Genomic DNA, 11,099 nt, shown 5'->3' on the forward strand with positions numbered 1-11,099 from the left:
AAGTCTACGGACCCGCTAAGGCTCTCAGCACCATAACCCTTTTCTTCGTCTTTCATATTTTCTCAAGATTTCTTTAGGGTTTCACTCTGCCGCAACTTTTGTTTATGGTGCATTTTCTCCTCTCAAATTTTCTTATTCATTATTGTTTTAATCAACTCTTAATTAATGGATGTTAGCTTTTTTTTTATAGGATAATTCAATTCTTTTTTTGTTTTGTTTTCTTGTCCCATTTTTCAGACGGATTTGAGATTGTGATCTGCCTTTCTTCCCTTCTTTTGAGGTGATTTTACAGCAAGTTATTATCAAATTTTACTGGCTTTGTTTTACTAAGATATGAAGAGTCAAATTTCTCAATAGGATTTGGTCTGCCTTTGATAGGAACGTTGGACCCATTTATAACACAAATAATTTTCTTTTATAATTCCTAAACAATTTGTCCTGCATGCATGGTTTGTATTGCGATAATTTTTGTTATGATGCTTGCTATCTCTCATTTTGTATTTTTATTTTGATGGTTAAGATTATTGTTAGTATTATTGTTTAGCCCATAATTATTGTTTATGTATTTCGATCCTTTTATTCCCAAGTGTTCTTAATTCCTTTCATTATGTCCTAGTTTCTAATGATTCTATGGATTTCCTTTACATGTATAGGCAAAACATTCATGCATTTCCGTCTCTCTTATTATAGATTTCATTTATCATATGGGTGTAATTGGTGCAGCTTCTGATTAAAATATTAGCCTCGCGAATCTATCTTTTCAGTATAAGCCAGCTTAGGACTGTGAAACACTTCCTTTTAGTGTTGTTGTTGACATAGAATGACAGAAAGCAACTTGTAAATTCCCAAAGAAGGCTGCGTGCATTCATGTCAACTGAGGTGGAACCAGATATTTAGGATTTAATACTTCAATTTTCTCATCGTTGGAAAAAGAAAACATCCTTAGAAGTATAATATATTGGAAAAACATTTTTGTTTCATCATGGTGAAACACTAGAATCTTAAAATGTAAATTATTTCTGGCCTATTACCATCCTGCTATTATTTGTCCAGTGGACTGGGTGGTTGTCAATAAAGTAATGTAGAATACGACATTCATCACTCTTATGATAATATCCATTTATGTTATTCTTCAATCTTACTTGGTAGGTTATTGAAATCTACGGTTTTACATTGTTATTTCTTATATATCAATAATGAGGTAAAAATAATAAAGTTGATGTGACCTCCATAGACCTTTAAAGTGAAATTGTAAACATACTTCCTAATATGTGAATATATCATCCGTCCAGACGGAGGAGCCATTCATATATATGTTGAGGATATTATTAGTAAAATTTAAAAACTCTGTTGGTTCCTTTCCAAACCAGGGGCTAGGAAGGTGACATTGCTTGGTTTAGGGTATTACAAGCAAGTGAAGCAACTTAGAATGATTTAGCCTTGTGTCTTCCATTGTAAAAGTGCAACGTTTCTGTGTCCATTTATGCATCCCCTAACAAGTTTAATCAATTTAATTTTCTTACATATAGGGTGGTTGTGATTTGACACATAGAACTCGAAATGAAAATATTTTTCTTTCCCTATTTATTTTGATAGGCTGATCAAATAGGCGAATGTGAATGTCTGATCTATTTTCGAGATGCCCTCCTTTTAACTTTTATAGCTTTGTCCTGATGAGAAGTTCTTTTTCATAGTTGAGAACATTAATTATCTAATTATTACTACTTCAAACCATAGAAATCACCTGCTAATTGCTAATACCATTTATGATCATTAATAGCTACTTTTCTTAAGGAAGGTTGTTTCATAGCAATAATGGAAGGTCAGCGTTCCATAGATGATAATTCTAATGCATGGGCACAAGCACAATCACAAGTTAAAAGCAATAACATGACTCAATCATCTCCGATGCGAAATAACCAAGGCCCATCCATTTCACCAATAGAAGAAGAACAAACACAAATCGATGATATCAATGTTGGTACAAATAGTAGAAAGCGAAAACTTACTTCAGTTGTATGGAATCACTTTGAGAAGGTGAATGTTAACGGTGATGATAAGGCAGAGTGTCGTTATTGCAAGAAAAAATTAGGAGCAAATAGTAAGAATGGGACACGACACTTGCATGATCATTTCAAGAGTTGTCCAAGGCGAACTTGTAGAGATATACATCAACAAGTGATTGGGATGGGGCAAAAAACAACGGATGGACAAACAAAAATATCATATTTAAATTTTGACCCCGAAAAATCAAGAAAATATCTTGCAGAGATGGTAATAGTGCATGAATATCCACATGTAATGGTGGAACATCATGGATTTTGAAAGTTTTTGGTTGGTCTTCAACCTTTATTTAAGGTTCCATCTAGGAATACCTTAAAAAATGATATTCTCAAGATTTATGACTTCGAGAAAGAAAAAACAATGCGTTATGTTTATTTGTTTAATCGGTTTCTAATTTGTATCTTGTATTTATTTGGTTTCTAATTTGTATATTGTATTTATTTCAGTCTATTGGAGAAGAATCGAAACAAGATTGCCATTACGACAGATATGTATCAAGTAATAAAAAAAAGGTTTCATGTCAATCACATCGCATTTGATCGATGATAATTGGGAGATGCAAAGCCGAATAATGAGGTACTTGAAACTTACCTTTGCTAGCTAGGTACTAAATATAAGAACTAAATTGATTCTAATTACTTATTTACTAGGTTTATATACGTGCCTTGTCCTCATACTGCTGAAGTTCTTGCTGATGTGTTGTATGAATCTCTATGTGATTGGAACATTGATAGAAAAATATCAACAGTTACAGTTGATAATTGTAGCACAAATGATCTGATGATTCATTTATTATTAGACAAGTTGTCTTTGAACTCGTTGATTTTAGGAGGAGAGTTATTTCATATGAGATGTTGTGCACACATCTTGAACTTGATAGTTCAAGATGGTTTATCTGTTATTGGGGATAGAATTAAGAGAATTAGGGATAGTGTTTATTTTTGGAGTGCAACACAAAAAAGAATAGAAAAGTTTGAAGAAGCGGCTCGTCACTTGACAATTGATTGCTCAAAAAAATTGTCTCTTGATTGTAAAACACGTTGGAACTCGACATATTTGATGTTGAGTGTTGCTATAGTGTACAAGGATGTTTTCAAATGTTTAAAGCAACGAGAAGCACAATATAGAAGTTTACCTACAGATAGAGATTGGGAGTTAGCTTCAAGTATTTATGGAAAATTACAACTGTTTTATAAGGTGACTTTGATGTTTTTGGGTACCAAGTATCCTACGGCTAATGTATTTTTCCCATCCATATGTGAGATAAGAATTGCATTAAGTAAGTGGAGTGAAGATCGAGATGAAGTGATAAAAGCAATGGGGGAGAGGATGCTTGTTAAGTTTGATAAATACTGGTCAGTTATACATGGAGTTATGGGAGTTGCAGTTGTATTAGATCCAAGATACAAATTCAAAATGATGGAGTATGCTTTACCGAAGATTTATGGTTTTGAAAAGTCTGATGTTGAAATTGTAAAACTAAAGGTGCTTGTGTCTCGTTTGTTTCAAGATTATGAAACTTGTAATTATGAAAGTTCACAGAATCGAGATGTTGATTCAAGTCGCAACACTAGTGACATGGAGGTTCAGGTGGAGGGGGGTTTTTCAACGACTATTTTACATTCATTGAAGATGATAATCATACAGGTATCACTATATGAGTTTGTTTTATTTATCTTTTGATTATTTTATTTATGTTTTAAATGTATAAAATTATTATTGTAGGTATCATGTCGGAGCTTGATCATTATCTTCAAGAGAAAGTAAGGACACAAAATTCAGAGCTTGATATTTTGTCTTGGTGGAAAACAAATGGTTTCAAGTATCCAACATTACAAAAAATTGCCAGAGACATATTAGCAATTCCAATATCCACTGTTGCGTCTTAGTTTGCCTTTAGTACAAGTGGTAGATTGGTGAGTCCTCATCGGAGTTGTCTTCATCCAAAGACGTTGGAAGCGCTAATGTGTGCCCAAAGTTGGTTAATAAACGAAATAAGAGGTAATCAATCATTTCTTTAACTTATAAGTTTATTTTTTCAATTGTATTGTTGATATGATATGTTATATAAATTAATAAATACATCAACTTGTTCACAAGAGTCCGAAGCATATTGTAAAAGCATCGAATATGATCGTGATGATGGTGATGAGGTACTAAATTGATATACAAGTTATACGTGATATCATTAGCTTTTTTATATAAATTTTGGTGGCTTATAATTTTTTTTGTCTAATTGTAGCAATTGGGGGTCACAACTGTTTGATGACGGTGGTGGCGTCAAGCCCTTCATTGAGTGGCTCCAGAATATCGAGTCTAAGTCGGAGGAGTGATTCACATTTATCATGAATTTCAATCATTTGGGGTCATAACAGCAAAGTGCTCTTTGTTATTTCAGTTTGGTTTTCTTCATATTAAGACTACATTTCCCTTTGATTTTATATTTTGATTTGAGTTTGTTGTTTTCTGCATTTAATTTCCCAACCATCCTTCCATTATTTTACTATAAGATTCCTGAAATCACATAAGAAAATTCTATTAATTAAGAAAAAGGAAACTTAAGACAAACCCGACCTCGTCCCTGCTCCTGAATTGCTTTCTGGAATATTTGTTCACTATCTCCAGTATCAATCAATTTTTCAATTGTCTGTACATTGCTGAACAATCATATATGTGCCAAATATGATGGAGAATTATTCATAATATCAGCTGGCCTTGTACCCGTCACTAGAAATCATGACAACTAGTAAAGAAGATTATTAGCTCACTGTAATATACTACTCACCCAATTTTGGTTCGTGTTTCGATTCCGTTTAACTTATTTTAAATTTACTGAAATATTAAATTATTTTAGTTTGATACAATTTTGAAGTATTAAATTACCCGTTTAAATAATCGTTTATGCTAAATGGTGATCCCTGTTTCCCCGCGGTTTTCTCCGATTACCCGATGGGGATCCCCGTTTAAATCCCCGCGGTTTTTTAAACGGGAACGGGTATGGATTTTTTAAACGGGGACGGGGGGACCAATACCCGGCCCGAACCCGGCCCGTTGTCATCCCTATTATCATGACACAATATCCACGTCGCAAATACTCATGATTTATTATATAATTTTTTATAGATAAAACAATATTAGTTTATAAATTACTATACTTTTTAAGAGAATCTATTAGTTAAATATTAATTATTAAAGTATTTAAAATATATTTATTAAAAATATTTAATAATATAGTACACTATTATTATTTAAATAAATAATTATAATATTTATTATTTTAATAAAATATATTAATCTTATTATTTTGTTTATAAAATTATAAAAATAAATAATAGCATTAGATAAATATTATAATAATTTAAAAATAATGATTTCAAATTTTTTATAATAATAATAGTAGTAGTATTTATTATATTTAAAATGTATGATAGCATCAGATTCTCTAATGTTGGATCGTGAAATCAGGGAGGATTATATTAGTAAATAGTCCCGGAAGGTTTGGTAGTAGGAAGTGAGTGGTTTCAAATGATTTGAAAGTTTTACTGTGGAAACACATGGGAACAATAACCTCTCTCATTTCTTCCAGAACAACCTAACAATTTGTCTTTACTTCGACTTTGCTTTCCAATTTGATGTTTTAGTTGACTATAACTAAATCATCTCATGCTTCCCAAGCACACTATGAATTCACTTCCCCTCTGCTATTATAGCCTTGCCATGCTAAACAGATCGGATTGAAGCAAACCGTATAGCTTAATTTCATAAATTCCTCTAAATATAATGAAAATGCCCCATGAAATAAATACCGTCTATTTTAAATCCCTTCATTTTTCTTATTTTTCCTGTTTGTCTATAGACTAACATAATATAGACCCAAAATCTTAACAATAGTATACTATATTATTTTATTAAACAAAAATGACTGACCGCCTTTGATCGGAGAATGTTCAGATTCCATGGAAAATTTTATTTTATTTTATGGTAGTATGAAGTTTTAAAAATTTCTACTTGTTTTTTTTCTGCAGGGTAGTGATTCCCTTTCTATGGCTGATGGTCAAAATGAAATGAAAAAACTTTTCAAAGAGTAAGCCACTTTTCAATTAGGATGGGGCCATACTTGTTGTAATAGATTCCATAGCCTTTGGTTCCATGAATGAATCACAAAAGCTGTTAATTTGGCTTTTCATGCTATTATCTCTTAACTTTTCGAAGGACCCTGGTTTGTGATTCCACTTCGATATTCTGCTGAAGGGAAATATGCTTGCAGCTTCACATTGATTGAAATGTGTTTTTAATTTCACTATAATGCTCGTTCCCTCTCCGTAATAAACAAATCCCAGGTCCCCGTCTTAGTCTGAAGTCATGATAGGTTCTTGATGTTGCATTTACCATAAAATCTATCTCGGAGGATGCTAAATGGATTTATTCTGTACATATGAAGTTAGAAGCACAAATATATTAAACATGAGTTGTTTTAGATGATAGTTCATTTGGTGGTATTCTCTAGTTTTGGACTGATCAGAAATGTGCTCGACATAGTCGTTGATCTAATGGACTTTTAAACTGATTTTACCTGACAATTTCATTGTTTGTGTTGAATAATTGCAGATATGTTGTGACTCCATTTACACCGCTGAAAGGGCTTTTATTCAGGGCCCCATCTTTGTCAGCTTTTTCCTGGCTGTAAGAATTTTTTTTTGTAGCAACTCACTGTGGTTTGGTCTTTAGATTGAATGTGGTACATTTAGAATTATATCCGATGACATGTCTTTATACTCCAGATTTCAACGATGGCTGAGAAAATGCCATCATTTAAATATGGTGGAGCATACTGGTTTACAGATCTCAGCACTCTGGATAGTTTATACGTCTTTCCAGCTTTGACAACACTGACTTTTTTGATAACGGTGGAGGTAAGCTTCCTGTTTCGTTAATAATAACTTGTAGCATCGAGCAACATTCTACATGCCTTCCTTTTGGATCGGTTTTAATTAACTGCTCTATGTCCTCAGTGCAACATGCAAGAAGGCATGGAAGGGAATCCTTCTGCTAAAACTATGAAAAATGTTTCTCGGGTCCTCGCTGCTCTTACAGTTCCGTTTACCATGAGTTTCCCAAAGGTATCACCACTTCCTTTCCCGGCTTGTGCACGTTGTTGTTTGTGCCATCAGCTGTCAATATCATATAAGATTTTTCTAACTCGAATGGGTCATTGTGTGTTTATGTTATAGTTCTCGTTAACAAGCTCATATAGTACATTTGCATTGCCTACTCTGACAAGCTGGTTTGGAAAATAATGCCAAATATTTACTTGTTATAATTTTCATCTCATTTTATTCGGCAGGCCATAGTTTGTTATTGGATCACATCAAATTTGTTTTCCCTTTCATACGGTCTAGGTGAGTCCGTGAATTTCATATGATAAATCAATTAAACATTTGATTGTGAATACCATGTGAAGCGGTTTGCTTTTTCTGACATTTCTTTGAAAATTTTAAATTTGCAGTGTTGAAGGCTCCTGGAGTGAAGAAGGCTATAGGTGTTCCTGAAATACCGCCTCAACCAGCTGTTACTACACCGCGGGCTAATATCGATCTCTATACGGCTCTGAAACAAACACCCAACAAGCCAAAACAGCATCACAACAGTCTACCCCATTGCCCGTTGAACCAACAAAAGCGTCAAACCAAAGAACAACTTCTTCTTCTTCGTCTTCAATCATCAATCAGAGGCTTAGAAATTTAGAGAAACAAGTAAAAGGAAGGAAGAAAAACAAGAAGAGGTGAGTGAAGGTATCCTTCCAGGAACTGACCCGCCTATACTTTGCACTTGGTGGTGTTATACTTGAGGACTAAGAATGACATATTTATATTAAAAACTTGCTTCTTGTATTATTTTTTGTAGTCCTTACATTTTGACGCCATAGAAATACAAATGACTGCTTTTATGCAATTGAGGGGTTTGAGAATTTTCTTTTCCCCCGGAATCTGGGGAATTTTTTGGCTGCCTTCAAAATAAGAATGTGTAAAACCCATGTTGGTTATTATATTCAGGTTTCTATAGGTAATGTAGATATTACCTATTTTGAATGAAATTGTTTTACATTTACTAATATTGAATTCACATGTATAAGCTACTTATTTTTAAAAAAATATTTGATTTAAATATTTACATATGAATTCAGATTTTAAAATAATTATTTTAAATATTAAGAAGTTACAAATATTTCAATCTTGGGTAAATTACACCCATGATGAACACCTTAACTATTGAGATTTTATACACCCATGATGAACACCTTAACTATTGAGATTTTATTATGAGCATCGATCTTTTAGTTTTTTTCAATCAGCCTACTTAGCTATTTAAATATTGCCTAAAGACTACATTTGCTTACAAAAAAATCTCAATTATGATATACGTAGAATTTTGTAATTGGTTATCAATTATGATATTCGGCCTAGTGCTTATGGCATGCCCAATCCACCCATTAAAATCTCAGGTTTGGTTCTCTTCAACTCCATTTACTTCAATAAAATTATTATTTTATTGGAGAATTATATTTATTGAATTAAATTAAAATTAAGATTAAATTAATTGATTGTGTAAGTAATGATGATCAAATATGTAATTATACTAGTTTTTAACTGTCATATCAATTCATATGTGTTTTTTTCTTCTTCTTTTTTGAAGAAAGGACGTGAATTTCATTAACCATAACAAGCACGTGTTATAACAGCAGTAGCAATACATTCAGGATATATATGCGAGAAATGAAAAGGTGCAGTAAGAATAGCAGCATAAGAAAACGCGAGAGCTGTGGAATTGGCACTTCGTCGTATTGATCGGATATGAATATGGGGGTTAGCGTGCAGGAGGTTCCTTGCTTCAACTGGATGGAAAGCCACCACAGACAGATCCTCGGAGCGAGATTGCAGCTGGAGAACCAAATTTGTAGCATCAGATTCGACCACTGTTGACTCATATTGCAATTCAATAGCTGGCTGCAGTTCACGAGTAATCGCGTGTACCTCATGTTCGTCTTAAAAAATGTGGAAGATCTGTGCTACTTTTTAGAATAGGGCCTCTAAAATATTTTATAATAAAATAAAATTGTAAAATATCAAAATTTATTATATTACGATTGTTTTCTACAAAATAAAAAATTCCAAACATATGAAATTAAGTTTTCTTCATGCGTGTAGTACGAAAAATAATTTTTCTATATTAGCAAATATTTTTCAAAATGTAGGGCTCTAAATTTTTAGGCATTGTGACATATCACAAGTTACACTTGCTAATGAACGGGCTGGCGTGCATACACCAGAAATGAATCTTGAAAGTCTAAGAGAGGTCATGCCTCACCAACAATGATCATCCCTGTGTGATCTCGAGTAATAATCCCAGTCGCGGAAACTGAAGTGGAAGATCGAAATGCGCCATCAACATTAATTTTTAACATCCTAATCTTTGGTTTCTTCAAAATAGCAGCAGGTGAATTAGCAAGTGAGAAGGAAGAAATTTGCAATGCAGTGTAAGAGGACTGCATGGCCGTGCTAGATGAGATAATATGCCATCTCGGAATTCTACGCCCCTCATGGAGATATACATTTCCACGGTTCCGGAGATTATACAGCAGAATCAGCTACACACATAAGCGGGATTGATCCAAAAGAGTAAACACATGAGTGAGCCAATATCCACATGAAGAATGCGGGTCATAAAGTGCCGCCATATTGAAACCAGCCATGGACAATATGTGTCTTGCCTCATCACAATCTCGAACAGCGTGCGTCAAGGTTTCATCAGAAGCAGCAAGAGCCAACCAACAGGTAGAGCCTCATGTGCTAAAAGCCATCCGAAGACACGTACCTTTGGCAATATGTGGAGACGACTGAGACCCAACCATAAAGACGATGGTGGAGTAATTTGAACACCCTGCCGCATGAGCCAATGGTATCCGGACCTCACTGAATATACGCCGATAGAATGTGCTCCCCAATTCCGAGTATCCTCACACGTGGGAGAGATCGGACATTGAAGAATAGATGCTACATCAATAGGTGAAAACGCTCCACAGACTCGACGATCATCCCAAGCTCATGAAATCCCCACAACGGATGGGGTTAGAACTATTATCTAGGTAGACGGTTTCCAGGGAAATAGGAGTAGTTCCACGCCAGCGTGAGGAGAGCATAGATGTTAAACTATTAATATCCACACGAATATGGAAGCCCGAGCGTAACGTAATTGCAACATGATGAAGACTTCGCCATGCATGCGGGTGTCGATTTCCTACCTCCGCCAATAAAGGGTTACCATGAGGAAAATACTTAGCAGCAAAGACTCGGGAAACCATGCTCTCTGGATGATGAATAAAGCGCCAAAGCACCTCCCAAGTAAAGCAAAGTTGAAACCATGAAGATCACGGAACCCTCGTCCCCCCACTCTAATCGGGAAACGAAGTGTCAACCATGCCATGAGAGGCCAACCCCGTTCTGAAGCACCCCCGACCAGCAATAGTCACGAATAGCACAAACAATATCATCGAAATTTTGAGGGAGCAAATAACACCCCATAAGGTATGCCGGAGTGGATTGTCCAACCGCCTTAATGATTACTTCTCGACCACCAAAGGATAAAAGGTGTTGAGACCATAAGTTAAATGTTAACATCACAACATTTAAACTATTAAGTGGTTTTATTGACAAAATCTAAAGATCGATGAAAAATATAGAATCACATCATAATTAATTGATCATGAATGTAATTCACCCTTCAATCTTTTATCATCAGGTTCGGTTGGCTCTGAATTCTGATACAGCGGACGGTTGATTCCCTGAATCATAGGAGGTCGGTTTCTGTATAAGTCGGTTAGCACGACAACTTCAAACTTCTCTCATCTATAAAAGTAAAACTAATTATTCAGTTACTAATAGAATTTTATAGGAGTATTTTAAAATAATTTGACCAAAATTAAAAATAGCTTTTAGATAATTTATTTTCAATGATAAATAATCTCATTAAATTATTAC

The 11,099-nt window shown here is 34.2% G+C and overlaps 1 protein-coding gene across 1 annotated transcript; it reads right to left on the minus strand.

Annotated features, from left to right (window-relative positions):
* Positions 1 to 10,153: 10,153 nt before the first annotated feature.
* Positions 10,154 to 10,739, minus strand: LOC120193606 (uncharacterized mitochondrial protein AtMg00310-like). Its single transcript, XM_039196065.1, has 2 exons — positions 10,557 to 10,739; positions 10,154 to 10,456 (listed from the first exon to the last, which is right to left on the minus strand). Exons 1-2 carry the CDS (start codon positions 10,737 to 10,739, stop codon positions 10,154 to 10,156), a joined length of 486 nt encoding a protein of 161 aa, XP_039051996.1.
* Between the last annotated feature and the right edge of the window lie 360 nt (positions 10,740 to 11,099).

This window comes from Hibiscus syriacus, unplaced genomic scaffold (assembly GCF_006381635.1).
Source record: "Hibiscus syriacus cultivar Baekdansim isolate YM2019G1 unplaced genomic scaffold, ASM638163v2 tig00116996_pilon, whole genome shotgun sequence".
NCBI lineage: Eukaryota > Viridiplantae > Streptophyta > Magnoliopsida > Malvales > Malvaceae > Hibiscus > Hibiscus syriacus.